Source organism: Festucalex cinctus, chromosome 12, assembly GCF_051991245.1.
Source record: "Festucalex cinctus isolate MCC-2025b chromosome 12, RoL_Fcin_1.0, whole genome shotgun sequence".
Taxonomy (NCBI): Eukaryota; Metazoa; Chordata; class Actinopteri; order Syngnathiformes; family Syngnathidae; genus Festucalex; species Festucalex cinctus.
The window spans coordinates 17,259,392-17,277,211 of record NC_135422.1 but is presented as its reverse complement, the minus strand read 5'-3'; the positions used below and the strand labels follow the sequence as shown (position 1 = coordinate 17,277,211).

The window sequence follows — 17,820 nt, the reverse complement described above, 5'->3', positions numbered from 1 at the left end:
GTCATTGAATATGTGGCCGATAGGTCCAAATAAAAACTATGGTGCTAGTTGAAAGAGCAAAACTTGTTTTTTTCTTCCAATGTATGACTCACCATCAGCGGCAGCCAGTACTTGTCACCCTCTAACGATGAACTGAGGAACTACACAAAATACAGTTGGTACAAGAAAATCACCAAATGTCTTCTTTTCTTTGTGCTCAGTAAAATGAAAATACCTCTTCAGTTGCAAAATACAGTTCATTTAAAAAAACAACAACATTTGAATAAAACTGAAGTCTGGTTTAAAAATAAATAAATGATATTCCCCAAAAGCATGAAGCTGAACTGCAATATGTGAGTCCACTGTATAAATTGTTTGATTTTCCCCAAGGTGAATGAATAACACCCCTTTGCAAAAACATTTAGTGTTAGAAAAACACTTTCACCACACTGTATTTAATAGAGATGTTCATTTGTTTTGAGCAATCCTTTCTGATGTTTGTAATTGCTTCCTGCATCTCCGTAACTTGCCGTGAACATAAACGTGACCACACAAACACACACAGGCCCTTTTCTGTGTGTGCGCGTGGCCTGGGTCAACCATTTTTTTTCTTTTTTTTTGCGCATTCTCTGCAGTGCGCCTGGCACAAAAGGGCATCCCATTGAAGGCCTCTCGAGCGTGAAGACAGCCAAACACAAATTAACGTCCGGGCAGTTAGGCCAACTGAAGGGCCGTAAATGGGCTCTTGAGGCTGGGGGCTGACGAGACGGATGCGTCGGCATGCCAAACTGCGCTGAGGGAGAAGAGGGGGGGGGGACTAAAATAGACAGATATTTAAAAAAAAAATAAAAAAAATAAAAAAAATAAATAAAAAAAAAAACCCATCTATGTTGGAAAAGATTTTTTCAGATGAAAAAAAAATAAAAAATTCCCACCATTGTTTTCGTTCTGGAACAGGCTCAGTAGTCTATTGATGACGCAACCAGAATGAATTCTGAAGTCTACAAAACATTTTTTTATCTGGCAATGTACAGGAAAAAACATCCAAACTAATCAAGATTAGGGCTGAACAATTATGGAAAACAATCTGAGATTTTTTTTTCCCAAAAAAAATTGCGATATCATGCTTTATTATTATTATTAATTTATTTTTTTACCCAACAAAAAGTTAATTATAAGAAACAATTATCAGAGCTATTATATATTACAGGATCTTAAGATAAAGGCCAATGAAGCCTTTTAATATCAGTTCTTTTCTACTAGTTACAATTTCCCACTCAACATATCTAACTCTTCATGTTGCATGAAACATGACATAAACACTGCATTTATAAATAAATTCAGTATACATTTAACTCATTCACTGCCATTGATGGAAAAAGACGTAAAATGATGCAATGTTAAAAAAAAAAATCACTTCAGTCACTAAATTCACACATGGTAAAGTGTAGGCAAAGTACAATTATACCTCCTTATATGATGTAACATCTCCGATTTGATTTAAAAAACCACTAGCATTCTGTAGCAATCCTTGTGGGTGGGTTACGGGTTGAGTAGTTTCCCATGGTCTGGACGGTCCGTGAAGGCAACACAGGATTTGTTTTGGTAAGCTAAGCGTGTTCGGAGCCGTTGTGTTCTGGCCTGACAGTTACATGCAAGTTGTCATTAAAGAGTTGTTTGTTCACCGCTTGGCCTATTTAGTTCAAGTCAAGTCAAGTCAAGTCATCTTCACCAACGCTACAATACATGTACATTACAGAGGCTACGGCGGCGGCATCTAAATGACGGTGAGTAATAAGGAGCGATAATCATTTCGGCCGTCCTAATCTTTATTCATGAAATCAAACGACAACATATGGCCACCGACACACCTATTTAGCCTCAAAATATAGAACAACTCAAATTTATGAGCCGCTGCCGCACCCTTGCGTGTACAGTACGCCCAGTTTACAAAACGTCCGGCAGCCAAAAAGGCAACTCACAACAGTGAAGTGTTGTTTTACAACTAAGTTCAAACAGAATAAACAAGTTAGACCAGGGGTGTCCAAACTTTTTCATTTGAGGGCCAAAAAACGCGGCTCAGAAAGACGCAAGGGCCACATAATGTTATGAAGAGAAATTGTGTTTAGTCCTAAAAACTGTACAAATAATTTGTGCTTTTGCAGATTTAGAAAAATACTACAGTATATAAACCATTTTATTTGTAGTATGGCAGTAGGGTTATTATAGTTTTGGAATTTTTAATTTTAGTTAGTTTTTATTAGTTTTCAGGGTGGTTCTGTTTTTTAGTTTTAGTTCTTTAATAAATGCTTAGTTTTAGTTTAGTTTTAGATAGTTTCAGTATTAGTATTAGTTTTTTTTGTTTGTTTTTTTAATGCGATGTCATCTGAAGGTGCTTTTCTATTGGCTGCTGCTAGATGACATCACTTCTGTGTGACATACTTTCGAATGTCATTATTCCGGTTGATATTAAAATAAATCTACTAAAAATCACACCAGACTAAAATGAAGTACATTTTTGCTATAATTATAGTTTTAGTAAGTTTTGTAAACATAAAATGTAATTTCAGTTAGTTTAAAAAAAAAAAAAAAAGTATTTTCGTTATTTTATTTCGTTTACAAAATTGTTTTTATGAATTTAGTTTTATTTCGTTAGTTTTAGTTAACTAAAATAACCTTTAATAGCACCTGTGTTTTTTGACCATCTCCAAACATTTTTGTTTTTATTTTATTTGAACTGAGTCAAATGCCATTTTTAGCATATGTCACAGGCCACAAAAAAAAAAAAAAAAAAAAAAAAAAAAAAAAAAAAAAAAAAAAAAAGGACGGCGGGCCGCAAATGGCCCCAGGGCCGTAGTTTGGACACCACTGACTTAGGCACTCGTCTCAGGGTCTCATGAGACCAACAAAAAACAAAAACAAAAAAAACAAAAACAAAAAAAACCCTCACCAAAATGACGTGCACTTACGGCGCTAGACTTTAGTTACAGCGGTGACTGTCCTGTTACCCCTATCTTTCCCTCCTTACTCTCCGTTTCAATGAGCATTTAAAACGCAGCTTTCCGCAATTATGTAATCGTGGGTTGTCAAACCGCGGTTTAATCGCAAATACAATTAATCGTTCAGCCCTAATCAAGTTAACATTTTTCAACATATATCTCCTGTGAACGGCAGCAAAGCAAAGACATGGGCATGAAATACTGCGGTATCAAGACCAGACGGAAAGTGACGAGCTAAGCTAATGTTAGCAAGCGTGTTTATTTTTGTCACTGACAGGCAGACAAAATGCAGAGTGAGAAGTGGCTGACAATTGATCATATTTCCAGTTTATTGCGTCTTCATAATAAGATGATATAATCGGAAAGACTGTTTTTGTATTTTTCTTTGTTTAAAAAAAAAAAAAGGTGCGAGTCGTGCTTTCAAGAGAAACACAAACATGGCATCATTTGTAACACATGATTTAGTTTCCAGACTGAAAAGGCTCAGTAATGCATAAATATCTTCCAGGAGTGTTTCAACCTGGTGATTGTGTCCCACAGTGTCATGCTTTGTGCTGATCGTACCCATGGAAGTAAAGTGTTTGTTTTTTCTTTGGACAAACAAAAGCATACATTACATTCATACTCATTCGCCCGTTCTCACGCAATCTAGTGTTCCCATGATCCTCACTGGTCCTTGTTGTGGTTGAGAGCCCGGTTAACAGCTGAAGACAAAAGAGAAACAAACATTTTAGATAATATTTTTTCCCAAAATACTTATTTATAATTACAGTGGAACGCCAAACCAGCCATTGAGAGAAGAAGCAGGCTCAGTTGCACGCAACCAGAAAAAAACAAATAAAAAAAAATCTTTTGCTCCTTTCACTTCTGAATCATCAGCCCACAATGGGCCCCTATCCTGCATGTTTTAGATTAGGGGTCTCCAAGTCTGATCCTCAAGGGCCCCTATCCAGCCTGGTTTCCATGTTCCCCTCCTTTGAACACACCTGAATCAAATCATCGGTAAGCCCTGCAGAAGCCAGATAAAATATCCTGGTTAATGGATTCCGGCGTGCTGGAGGAGGGAGACATGGATCCAGGCTGGATAAGGGCTCTCGAGGACCGGACTTGGAGAACCCCCCATTATAGACGTTTCCCTCCTCCAACACACCTGATTGAAATGATCAGTACTATTATCAAGCTTCTGCACTTGCTCGGGAAGTGTCGCAAAACATGCAAGATAGGGGCCCGCGAGGACCCGAAAGTTTGTGACCCTCCCCCGAGCTATGTAATGTATATATGGGAATGGTGATATCAGGTATCGATATCGGTGCTGATACCAGCCTTACTTTAAGGTATCGGTACTCGTGACAGGGGTGGGAACCTCTGGCTACCTCACGATACGATATGCGATACAAGGCTCGCGATAACGATTATCTCACAATATGACGATACCACGATTATCGATATATTGCTCCGGTAATAAATCCACGATAATACTAATAATAATATAATAATATAAATAAACAAGTAAAAATAAAATAAAGTAAATCATCAATAAATAACAAAAATAAAACAACAACAATAATAATAATAATAATAATAATAATATGATATAAATACATAAAATATATATCCATCCATCCATTTTCTTGACCGCTTATTCCTCACATGGGTCACAGGGGGGGTGCTGGAGCCTATCTCAGCTGGCCTGGTGCACCCTGGACTGGTTGACAGCCAATTGCAGAATAATAACAATAAGTAGTTTAAATAAATAAATAAATAAATAAATAAATAATAATAAGCTCATGAGTCTTCTTCGCCTGAAGACTTCCGTCCATTTCCCCACCACTCTTATGAGGTGCTCCCCCGAGCGGACTGCCAAGTAATTGCTCAATAAGTCATGAACAATGGAGATATTATAGTGGCTGCATATTAAGTACAAATATTGCGATACTTGGGTAAGCGTATCGATAATCTATTGGGAGACAAAGTATCATGATTTATCGCGATATCGATATATTGTCACACTCCTACTCATTACGGTGGCCGACATTTTACAATCAGGAAATAGAAATTAAAGGTATACAAAAATGCCATTAATTTCATGCAATTTTAAGGAAAAATACTATATTGGGATTCATAGGTCTTTCTTTAAAATTATCTGTCATTGTTTGGGTGGAATTTTATGTACTACTGGTATCGGTGATTATTCAAAAGCTGAGTATTGCGTCGGTATGAAACAAAGTGGTATCAAACAGCCTTAGTTTTTTTAACTTAAGGTTCTTGTATAATACTACTGCCAGTCAATTTTAGATTTTTTATTTTTTTTTGCAATACAATAACCAGGAGGAAATGACACTACCTGTGAGAAAATGCCTTCCAAAAACCCCTGATGAAAGTTTGGCTCCCAGTCTGTCCCTTTTAAAAAAAGAAGGTAACCTACCTGCATACAATCCTGCAATCTTCCCTGTACAATTATTTACAACCTGTGGAACATCCAATTCATTTGGATTTTTCTGACGTAAATCTCAAAAGACCCTCCTGGGGTATGTCTGGTTGCGGAACCCCAAACTCACGTTTTTGTCTGGTAGTCAATCACTGCCTGCCATGGATGCCGCCTACCGTTTCCGAGCATCGCGAAAGGATTTGTTAAGAAGCGTGAATATGGCGTATGAGCAGGTGAGGTGATGCTTGCCGGGTTACACATGCAGGAGCGAAGGCAGCTGCACGCACCGGCATGCCGTTTATATAAAAAAATGTGGTTGTACTTGCATGTACACTGTGGGTATCTCACCCTCCTGTGTGACGCTCTCCGACACGCTCTTGGCCTTGGCGCTCAGGTCGCTCACCACGCCGTCCATGGCGGCCTGGTGTTTCAGGAAGAAGGGCCGGATGACACGCTTGTACAGGATGTCGGAGCCGTTCCACGTGATGGGAGCCATACACCAGATGAGGAAGATGCACTGCAGTCATCAGTTTTAAAGTCAATTATTTGTAAACAAGGCTCTTGTAAATGTACCATGATGACCACAAATGCACTTGGTTGGAGAAATGTTAAAAAGCACTAAGACAAGCTGATGAGTCATTACATTCATTGTCCACAAGAGGCTGCTGTGCACACGGGCGTACCTTCCCAGCGTAGTAAAAGGGGAACCAGAAGAGGAAGATGTCGGAGAAAGCCTCCACGATGCTGAAGAATCCGTACACCACCCAGTAGGTGAGCCACTGTGTGTCGTCTTCTTTCACTGTGCTCTCGATGGCTTTGATACTACAAAAAGAAAACAACTTCAAGTCATCCCATATGCAAATCTTTCATATGTCTTTTATTCTGATATTAGAGGAAAGGCATGCATTTCTACAAATGTACATTATTTTCATGTTTCTCCAAAAATAAATGCGATAATTCAAAATATACATGACATATTGTAATTTTTCAAATAGTGGCTGAAGGTGTTACTCAAAGTATTTACTGTTAGAGGTAAGGCCTACATACATGTACTTTTATTAGCATTCCAACAAATAATAATTTTAAAAATTATATGTCAAAAATACTTAAACTGCAAGTGTCAGAAATAAAAGCCGAGGGTGTGTTTATTGACATAACTGCAGCGTACCAGATACCCATTTTTAGGGGTAAGATCTGTATTTGTACAAATGCATTTTAATGTTAACTATTTATGAAGTGAAATTCAATATTTTTAATTAGTTTCTCCTCAAATGAAAGACAATTAATTAGGGTCAGGTCACAGCATCTATACACAAATATGACGAAGGAAAAAAACAAAACACAAAAAGACTATTCGAAAAAAAAAAAAATAAGGAAAAGAAGATTAAAATCAGAAAAAAAAATATTAGAATACTAAAATATTAAAACAAATACTTAAATATTGGAAAAATACTACAACAAAAACTCGAATATGAACTTATTAGGAACAACTACCAGTATGCCAGATAGAAACAAAAAATAAATATTAAAATTAAAATTAAATATTAGCACCACCTTCTTTATAATAACATTTAGGGCAAACAGACAACTGGGGTTTATGGCATGTAGTGGAGGGAATACGTGCTTGAAGCGGATACATACGAGAAATAGGCCGGATAGACGAAGCCGATGAGGTTGCATAGCAACGACGCGCCGTACCCGAAGAGCAGATAGACTCCGACCAGACCCAGGGCACCTGCACAGGGCAAAAGAAGAGCACAAGTTTCACACAGGAAGTAAGTGGGTGGCAAATGTTAATTCGCGATTTGACCGACACGCCGACATGTCGCCAGCAGGATGTAAGCAGCAGGATGAGGAGGAGCGCAAACAGTGAGAATCAAAAAGGCGAACTGAAACTTGGTCAGTGGCTCGAAGCTGAAACATGAATCATTCCATTGCCCGCAAAATGTAAATATTTGACTTGCAGGTCGATAATGGGGACGCCGAGAGGGATGGGATACAAAGTGGTGGAGCAGAACGACGGCGTGTGACGCGTCCTTGCATCTCATTTCGGTTATGAATAACAACCAGATGACGCCACAAGAAGCTTGAACTGGAAAAACTGCTTCAAGACCCGAAAGAAACAAACCCTGAAAGCACACGTGACACACAAAGAAAAGATTTGCAAATGTGAAACCGAAGTGATAAGAACGTTGATGTGGAAATATATAAAAAGGAGAAAAATTAGAAATATATTTTGTTTCAATGCAAAAATGGCAGATGAAAAGAATACAGATGAAAGAATACTTGATTAAAACACTAGAAAATATTACAACAAAAAATATTCTAAAAAATTCACAATATTACAGTTTGACCAAAAGACGAGAAGACTCCAGACTGCCTCTAAATGGTGCATTTTGCTGCTGACTGAATTTTCTTTTCTTTTTTTTAATGATTATTAGGGGTGTTAAAAAAATCGATTCAGCAATATATCGCGATACTACATCGTGCAATTCTCGAATCGATTCAATAGGCGGCTGAATCGATTTTTAAACTTCCATTTTTAATGGAAAAATATTCAACAAAACGTCTTACTACGGTTAGGGTTCACACCTTAAGCATGGAAGACTGTTATATGAACGGAACATTAAGCCTTAATATTTTATTTTAATGCTGTTCAAACATGAAACAGATTACAACCTGTATAAGACTGAAGTTTCAGATAAATAAATAATACATTTTCATACAAATCTTGCACTCTACAAGTTTACTGATGAGTATTTTCTAAATTTGAATGGAAAAAAAATCACAACAATCGACTTATAAATTCGTATCGGGATTAATCGGTATTGAATCGAATCGTGACCTGTGAATCGTGATATGAATCGAATCGTCAGGTACTAGGCAATTCACACCCCTAATGATTATTATTTAATTTTTTTTCTGGCAAACTTGTGCTCCGCATTTATTAGTAATAACGTGAAAATGAGTGGGATGAATGTTTACTTCGCTAGTCGACTTACAGTGTGCACCACTAAATTTTCATCTTTCAGGTTAGGGGCCACTCCTAGTTAAAAATGTTAGTGTGGAGCCCTGTTGTTTGAAAAATATATCACCAGAAAATAAAAAAATAAAATAAAAAAGTATTTGATGAAAATAAGAGAACACCAAATATTAGATATAAAAAAGGGACTGAATAATATAATGAGAAAATATCACAACAAAAATAAATAGCTGAAAATGGAAAATGTTAGGCAAGAAAAACAATATTTAAAATCAAACTTCGTAAAAACAAAAAAAAGTAAACATGAAAATGCAAAAATATTGACCACAAAATACAAAATCAGAAGAAATACTAAAATATTAGACAAGTACACAAAAAGACAAATAAAGACAAAAGCTATCATTAGATAATACAAATGATTTGACAACTTAAACTTGACATAAAATACATCTAGAAAAAAATCCAAAATATAAAACCAAAATCCAAATTTAAAAATAAGCCTAAAAAAAATACAAATAGAACAATAATAATAATAATAATAATAATTATAATAATAATAATAAATCATCATCATCATCATCATCTGAAAATGTGCCACAGGCTATTAGCACAGTTAAAACATTTCAGCCTTAGTTAAATGTGATATAATTTTCCTAATATTTGCATGTACTTTGCACAGGTGTAAATAAAGGCACAGATGTCAAGTTCTGTCAACAGGCCTTAACTGAAACCAAGAGCAGGTTTATACATACAATTAAGACCAAAAGCACTCGCTCTTCTTGAAAGTTTGCGAACTTGGTCAAAACGATACCCGCAAGCCGGTACAGCAGTCGGTTCATAACGAAACTGCGCACCAAGCGTGCTAACTTGCTTGTTGGCAAATGAATAGCCGTAGTGGGGGGAAAATGCATGATAAATGAACAACTTTGCTCACATTCCGGCCAATCGTTTTGCCGTGACACGGTTGGACTCGTCAGTTAGATTCCTGTCTTCAGCAATTAGGAAGAAATGGCAACGTTATGCATTCAAGTGCCATCCTGGAGGGCAACTGCTGATTTGACAGCCGCCTCCTATGAAATCCCATCCAAGGTTGAATGTATTTAGAAGGGGGAGGAGGGGGGTGATATAAATACTCGTGGGAACAGCTGAAGGTGGGGGTTCATTTAACACCAATAAAGAATGTGTAGCTAGTCAAAGAACGTGAAGAATGTATATCCTTGTTATAGTTTTTATGGACCACACTATATCAACGCAGTCATACAAGAAGTGGGATTAAAGACCAAGATTTGAAGTGTCGTGAATAGCCAAAATTTGAAGGTAATGGGTACCCCAAAACTGATTATCTTATTCTTTAAACTGAAATCATTTATTCACCATAATATATTATATTTGACCTCACTAGTCTAAACATGAAATTTGGAATAATATTACATTTGTGGAAAGCCATTTTAATCCATCTCAGGCGTCAGCCATTTTGCCACTTGCTGTCAACTGAAGATGACATCAATGTTGCTCAGGAACGAACAATCACAGCACAACTGTTTTCTGAAGCCGAGCTGGGATTGGTTGAGCAACTGTGATGTCATCTTCAGTCGACAGCAAGTGGCAAAATGGCCGCCCCCTGAGATGGATAAAAATGACTGGATTTTGCTACCGCAAAATCTAAATCAACCCAATATTAACCAGAATACCGTATTTAGACTACTGGGCTGCATAGAACATATTATTGTAAATAAATAAATAAATAAATAAATAAATAAATAAAGGTTTTGATCAATGATCAATGTTTTCACAAAAATGAATATCATTATCAATAATACCATACAATAACATGATTCATTTTAAGTTCATTTTACATCAACTTTGTTATCAGTTCCCAAGAAGTAACTCTCAGCTAGTGATCCATCTTCAGTTTGTATGTTGTTTAATGCACAGCACCTTCTGTTTGAGAGAACTAACCCTTTTTGTCAACTAAAATCACCACCAGTTTGTATAATTGGAGTTCAAACAATACTTCTCCTCTTACGCATCATTTTCTACATAAGCATCTAAACCTCTACTTTATGGAAGCCCAAAAGTGTCATATTTCAATAAATAAAAAGGGCATTTTGAAATAACTATCCTGTCGATAAATAACAGACGATATGTAATATGGCCAGTAAATTTTAAAATGAGGTGATAGTATTACTATGAAAAGTGTTATACTATTCTTTAATATGTAACAAATATTTTATTTTGATTGAATATTTCATAATGATTATTTTAACAGTGTCATACTTTTTAAAAACAATGACATTTAATTTATTTTTCAAGGTTTTATAAGATAAGAAAACCTTTTTTTGCAAAGTCAGATTTTATTTCATAATGTCCTTTTCCACAATGGTCTTCTTTTTACATAATGGCGTTTTACAGCCAAATGACTTGGTCTGTCAATCAAATGACATGAGGCGGAGCCAATTACGTGATTGGCTGAGTCCCTTCTACAGACATGAGCAGCAGCACTTGCAGTATCGATTCACGCGTGGAGAGTTTAGCGCCTGATGAGGAGCCGCGGCAGTCACAGGCTTGCTAAAGCATGGATGCGGGAGATAAGTCACTTTCAGAAGTACTGCAAGAATTAGCAAATCGTTTAGAATTGGATCATAACGTAAAGGCCTTGTTAAACTTCTGCGTCAGGCTACGGCGTAGGCGTCACGGCGATCTAGGCTCAAACAGGTGATCCCATCCACTGACTTTGATTGACAGACCAAGTCATTCAGCTGGAAAACGCCATCATGTAAAATAAGACCATTGTGGAAAAAGACATTATGAAATAAAAACTGACTGTAAAAATGCGTTTCTTATCTTATAAAACCTTGAAAAATAAATTAAATGTCATTATTTTTTTAAAAGTATGACGTTGTTAAAATAATCATTATGAAATATGTAATCAAAATAAAATATTTTTTACATATTAAAGAACAGTATGAAAAGTTTTCATAATAATACTAATGCCTCATTTCACAATTTAATGGCCGTATTACATAATTGTCGGTTATTTAGCAAAAGGATAGTTATTTCAAAAAGGCCTTTTTATTTATTGAATTTTGACACTTTTGGGCTTACATACTACTTGAGTACAGGGTGTAAAGGTAATACTTTTAGCACCTGCGTCTCTTATTCAGGGGAAGACAAAGCTTGTAGAAAAGTCCAGAATGTGCAAAATGGTTGTCGAGTGACGTCATCACAGCTAGCTCATAAAAACTTGCTAGCTTGAGTCGAGGAAGCGTTTGTTTCTTTGATTTCGACTTTTTTTTTTTTTTTTTTTTTAAAGGAGAGTGGTTCAACCGAGTGTACGGACGTACCCAAGACGATATACTCTCTCTTCATTCCCGTTTTTTGCTCCAGCGTTGCCAGCTGGTCGGTGACAAAGTTCTTCTCATGGAGCAAAGTCACAAAGCGCTCCTTGAACTGACTCATTCTCGATCCTGGAAAGCGACGGGAAACAAGCGGGGGATTGACAAATGACACAACATACGGAGAGTGGAAGGGTTCGATGTGAAAAAGACGTTTGTTTTCCTCACCTTTATAGATATGTTTCCCCCTGAAAAGAGAGGTTTAGGACGGCGGCTGGAGTGGAGTCGTGATGGGGGCTGGGGTAGGGAACCGGGGACGCCGGCTGGCCAATCAAGGGGCTTGCTAGGCAGGGGGGAGGAGTTTAGTGACGCTCGCTGGCCAATCAGGGACCAGAATAACGTTCATGGCGACAGGTGATGGAAAAAAAAAAACGGTTCTTGGAGTCCAAATAAAAACATTGATTAGATAAATAGATAGATAGATTTTTAGTTCGCATGAAAATCTTCAACGTCTGGCCTTGGATGAACTTGTTTGTTTTAGAAATGTGTTTTGAGTCATTAGAGGTGTCTCTTAGTTTACAATGGAGTTATATTGCTAATCCCCGACGAACAGGTTTTGGATTTGAATAATCTCCGGTGCCATCTTTTTCCCCATTTTCAAAAAAAAATTCATGTCAGATTTACTCAGGACTCTAAATTGGCCCTCATTGTTGAATATGTGCGATTGCGATTGGTTGGTGGATACATCCAGGAATGTGTGAATTCCTGAATGAACCCTGCACAATGCCTTTCGTCCAAAGTCAACTCGGAGTGGCTCCAGTTTATCTAGGCTACAACCCTAATAAGGGCAAGTATTATAAGAAAGAAGTATTATTTGGTGGGATTTCTCCTTTCCAGTCTTCCCTTGAGTAAATGCATTGTGTTAGGTCTGGAGACGTGTCGAATGTAATCCGTCCTGCTGGTCATTAGCTTTTTTTTTTTCTTCCATTTATTTAAAAACATCGAGTTAAAAGTTTTTATGTTGAAAGGTTCTGGGTTCAAATGTCAGTTTCAGCCTTACTAAACGTTCATTTCTTTCTAAGTACAGTCATGTAGATTCATATCTCCTAAAAAAAAACAGGAAGTGCTGACCCCTCACTTTCACAAAGACAGGTGCGCTCGCAGCCTCATTTGCATGGGCTTCTGCGCATGGCTGCCCTGCCGCGTCTTCAAAAGTCTGCACCCATCTTTTCACACAAACTCCTCTCGGAACCTGGATCAGGATGTGGTCGCCTGCACTCGTGCTCGTTCTTTGGGCTCTGCTGATTTCGGGTGAGACTCTTTGAAACTTGGTGTTGGTGTAAAGAAAACATGATAACGACATGGACCCTGGTTGTTCTGCCTTTGACTTTACATTCCGTGTTGCATTCATCACCTTTCAGGATCTTCCGCCGATGATTTTCTGAGGCAGACGGACAGAACCAAGTCTGTTTCTCTCGGCGGGATGGTGACGATCACCGCCACGGGAAGTTCAAACATCGGTGGCTATCTCAGTTGGTACCAAGTGAAACCTGGACAGGCTCCCAAACCGCTCATCTACTATGCATCCAGCCGCTTCTCCGGCACACCATCTCGATTTAGCGGCACACGATCCGGCTCCAGTTACACTATGACCATCAGTGGCGTCCAGGCAGAAGACGTGGCTGATTACTACGCTCTCGGCTATCACGGCAGCGGCAGGTACACACGGTGATTCAGAGACGTACAAAAACCTCCTTGGACTTTGAGAGAAGTGAAAGTGGCCTGCAGATGTTGGCAAGTGGAAAGCAGAAGCCACTCTGAAGGTTAAGCATGACTGGTCATCAAGCATAATCGGCAAATTTGGATGTAATTTTTTAGAGAAACTTTATATTTAAGTATTTATTTATAAAATGATAAATGAAATAAAAGAACTTGTATGCAGTAATTGAATTTAAAACACAGTTTGTTATTCTTTTTTTTTATTTAAATATTTGTAATTTTCCCATGAAAGTGTGGTTATGATTATTGTCAAAGAGTAAAACCATAATCAGTGACTATCAACTGCAACCAGAACAATAAAGAAATGTATTATAATGTATTATAATGCCTTTGAAAATATGTACAGTTAAATGACATATGGTATTTATGTAGACTATTCAATTAATTTTGACTTACATCACAATAAATGGTAAAACTCCAACTGTATTTGTCTGTTTTTATGCAACATATTACATTTAATTAAGTTTTCAAATGTATTCATTGAAATGTATTTTATTATTAAACTACTTCAACATATTTTTTTTTTTTGGTATTCCAGTGCAAAACTGTGTATGTCACAATAATTGTGAAATTATTTTTATTCAAACGACTGTACTGTATATGTCAACTACATGTCACAATAAATGTGTGCTTCTACGTACACCTTCATGAGTTGTTACCCAATTTGCTTCCCTTATCCAATAAGCATCTGCTACACAGACTGATGGTGATACTCATACAATACATTTTATTTCACAATGCTTCGTTTTAACATTGGCTCGGGTTCAGGCTCTACACTGAGCATCGTCCCGGGTCAAGCAGGGTTTCTACGACGGGGTTCTGCCCACCAAAGTTGGCCTCGCAGCTCACAGATCGGGCCTTGCTCCACTGGTCCGCTGAGAGGCTCAAGGTGCTGGTCCAGCTGTAAAGGTCGCCCCCACTGGCCTCTCCCTGAGGGCTGTGTGTCACCCCCGAGGTAGTGGGGTTGCCGTCCACTTTCCAGCCCAGATTCCAGTCCGGAAAGCCCCCTTTGGCCATGCACACTGCGACGGCATTGCCTGTCTGCAGCTGCTCTTTGGAAGGGGGGAAGACGGTCAGGGTGGGCCGACGCACTTCACCCGCTGTGAGAGGGACAAGGAAAGGAGATGACCTTTTTTTTTTCCAATTGCACATATTTTCAATGCCACTTAGGTCATGTCATGTCAATCATCAAGAACATACTTTGTTGTTAGCTTCTCACTGGGCAAAATGCAACCAAACACCTGTAAGATGTTATAATAAACATCGTGTTGCATTCTATGTATAGCCAATCTTTGGGAACAAGCCATTAGCATCTAATAGTGCGTCGATTCTGGGCTTTATCTCTTACTGAAGAAACGTATGGGCATTTTTGTTTTGTAAAAGGAATGAGAATAATGATGGTACATATTGTCAAAAAGCTGGCTAATGTTAGCTAGCTAATGCTACTTGTGGCAATGTGCACAGCCAAATATTAAAATGTAGTTTCACAAAATAGTGACAAGTTACTAATTTAGAAGAAGAAGAAAAAAAAAGCTAGCTAATGTTAGCACGATAACGTTAGCTAGCCTGTGATAAGCACACAGCCAACAGTGAAGACAAGCCATTATAATCTAATATTAGCATATCGAATTGGGTTTCTAGCACTTAAGAAATGTTATGTTAGGACATTTTTTATTTTTTTTTGCTTCCTATAAGACACTGACAACTGTTGACACATTTCAGTTTATCAGCATGTGGATTTGCATATTTAGCTCGCATTCAAGATGTGTCTGGGCATTTTTGTTCTATAAAAATTGACAATAATGTTCTTGCTATTTTATGGTGGCAGCAAATTAAGCTAACATTTTATTTATTTGATTATGAACTTCACATAGGCTATAGGCTGTAACAAAGCATTTCTAAAAATGAGACAAAGATTGAATCTTTAAAAAATGTTGAAAATCTATAAATGATTGATATTTATTGGAGAGAGTTCTGGAATCTTCACATTCGTGTTTACATTTGTGTTTATTGGCTTGAAAAATTAAGATTTCAACATTTGTTTATTCAGTTTTGTTTGTTTGTTTGTTTTTTTAAATAATGGAAGGATGGAAATTTCGAGAAAGTGTAAAACAGTGGACCGAATGAGCTTAAAAATTAATGTTGGAATAGCTATAGTATGAATAGGTTGAGAAATGTCGACTTTTGAGATGAATTTCTTCAATCACAGAATTTTTTTGGTCAAAACTGAAGAATTGTGGTCATGTAAACAACTGAGAAGTGTGAAAAACGGAACGATGGACGTCCCGAATCTGTAGAACGTTTTGGCATTGGAAAATTGGTTGAGAAAATTTTAAAGTTTTAAATCTTGAACGGAAGAAAGATCATGAATTATTTTTGGTGCAAAACAACTTGGTAGTGTGAATAGTGATGAAAAGTCTATTACTTACAGCCAAGGACGAGTTTGGTTCCTCCGCCAAAACTGTACCACAGTGATGCAAAGCGATGAAACGGTCGTCCAAAAACCTTGTCGACTGTCAGTGCGCAACGATCCGCTGACGTAGCTTCTTTATATAAATATGTATACGGTCAGTCGGTCTTTTGGTATCCGTCACCAGTGCCACCACATGCACTAAAGATGTCAATTTTTGCTAAAACAATAGATACTGATGCCCTCAAACTGATGTGGAAGAGTCCAACAAGTCCAAAGAATAGGAAGCGGGGTCTCTCACTTTCGCAAAGACAGGTGCGCTCGCAAATTAATTTGCATGAGCTTCTGCGCTTGGCTGCTCTGCCGCTTCTTCAAAAGTCCGATCCACTCTTTTCACACAAACTCCACTCGCAAACCGAGTCAGGATGTGGTCGCCCGCACTCACCTTCGTCCTTTGGGCTCTGCTGATTTCAGGTGAGACACTTTGAAACTTGAGTAAAGAAAACATGATAGTGATAATAATTGGACTCTGGTAGTTCTGGCTTCGACTTTACACTTGGTGTTGTATTCATCTCATTTCAGGATCTTCCGCCGATGATTTTCTGAGGCAGACGGACAGAACCAAGTCTGTTTCTCTCGGCGGGACGGTGACGATCACCGCCACGGGAAGTTCAAACATCGATGACGATCTCAGTTGGTACCAATTGAAACCTGGACAGGCTCCTAAATTACTCATTTACAAAGCATCCAGCCGCTTCTCCGGCACGCCATCTCGATTCAGCGGCACACGATCCGGCTCCGACTACACTTTGACCATCAATGGCGTCCAGGCAGAAGACATGGCCGATTACTACGCTTTCGGCGATCATGGTGGCGGCAGCTTCACACGGTGATTCAGAAGCGTACAAAAACCTCCTCTGATTTTTAGAGAAGTGAAAGTGGCCTGCAGGTGGTATGCGGAAGACACTGAAAGAACAGCATGACTGGTCAATGGTCATCAAGCAGAACTGCCATCAAGATTCAATCACTGAAGCAGAAAGACAACATCAACTTGACATTTTAAAAGTCAAATTTTGCTTTGACTTGAGAGCGCGACGAGATGCAAGCACGAGTATCTCCATACTCAACTCACTCCACAACAAGCAACATTTGGCAAATACTGAACAATTATTTTTTTAGAAGAGGCTTCACTCTTTTATCAGCACTCCCAGGTAGTTTACAATCAAACTAAGCATACAACAAAGAGAATTACACCATGTGTATTTAGAAAATGTCTGCTAGCCTAATGCTAACCCTAAATAGCATCTACCTTGCAGTGCTTTAACCCTTTAAAAAACATAGTACAAATAACTATGTTCACATTCATATACATCTTCTGCATAGAACGACTCATTCGTGCCTTCCAGCCTAGTCTCACTGACAAGCAGTTCCATCTGTCTGTCTTAGACTGCCCCCAGGTGGTCAAGACCCAAGTACATTTATTTAAACATATATGTAAAAGTATGAGTATATATGCATTTATAATTTATATGCATGTTAGTGTATTGGAAAGTGTAAAACATTTGATATACTGTATTATTCACAGCATAAAAAATATTGTACACTAAAGAAATATGAATATGATATTGACAAAGAATATTGATATATTGTATAACAGAGATTAGGACCTGATAAATTTATATTTCTTCCTACACTTCGAACACGTATGTGCAAATGCATAGTTCATCATGACTGGGTTGACTGCTGCAAAACTTTGTTGCTTTCATTGCTGTGTTACTATTATGTTGTTTTGTATATTTGTCTTCACAAGTGCACTTTTATTACAAGTCTGTTTTTCTATTTTTAAAATAATAATAATAATTATTATTATTATTAATGTTCAAAATAATAAAAAAAAGTGACTTGAA

The 17,820-nt window shown here is 37.7% G+C and overlaps 1 protein-coding gene and 3 gene segments (V, D, J or C); 2 read left to right on the top strand and 2 right to left on the bottom strand.

The window, feature by feature from the left end:
* Window positions 1-3,218: 3,218 nt before the first annotated feature.
* LOC144032005 (receptor expression-enhancing protein 6) lies at window positions 3,219-12,067 on the bottom strand. Of its 3 annotated transcripts, none has more exons than XM_077539594.1 (6): window positions 11,953-12,067; window positions 11,734-11,856; window positions 7,048-7,141; window positions 6,090-6,228; window positions 5,733-5,923; window positions 3,219-3,682 (listed from the first exon to the last, which is right to left on the bottom strand). In XM_077539594.1, the coding sequence occupies exons 2-6, from the start codon at window positions 11,846-11,848 to the stop codon at window positions 3,676-3,678; spliced, it is 546 nt and encodes a 181-aa protein (XP_077395720.1). In that variant the 5' UTR covers window positions 11,849-11,856; window positions 11,953-12,067; the 3' UTR covers window positions 3,219-3,675. The 3 variants fall into 3 exon arrangements, with proteins under 3 accessions (XP_077395720.1, XP_077395718.1, XP_077395719.1); XM_077539592.1 differs by having other exon boundaries at window positions 5,755-5,923; XM_077539593.1 differs by lacking the exon at window positions 11,953-12,067 and having other exon boundaries at window positions 5,755-5,923; window positions 11,734-11,932.
* Window positions 12,068-12,085: 18 nt separating this feature from the next.
* Window positions 12,086-14,064, top strand: LOC144032006 (immunoglobulin kappa variable 1-39-like). The segment is given in 3 exon segments: window positions 12,086-12,138; window positions 12,873-13,035; window positions 13,146-14,064. Coding segments are annotated over 2 exon segments (360 nt in total).
* Window positions 14,065-14,204: 140 nt separating this feature from the next.
* Window positions 14,205-16,071, bottom strand: LOC144031809 (Ig kappa chain b5 variant C region-like; the record flags this gene model as incomplete). The annotated part of the segment is given in 2 exon segments: window positions 14,205-14,603; window positions 15,933-16,071. Coding segments are annotated over 2 exon segments (468 nt in total), but the record flags the coding sequence as incomplete, so codon positions are not given.
* A 216-nt stretch (window positions 16,072-16,287) lies between these two features.
* On the top strand, window positions 16,288-17,820 carry LOC144032007 (Ig kappa chain V region 3547-like). The segment is given in 2 exon segments: window positions 16,288-16,387; window positions 16,496-17,820. Coding segments are annotated over 2 exon segments (360 nt in total).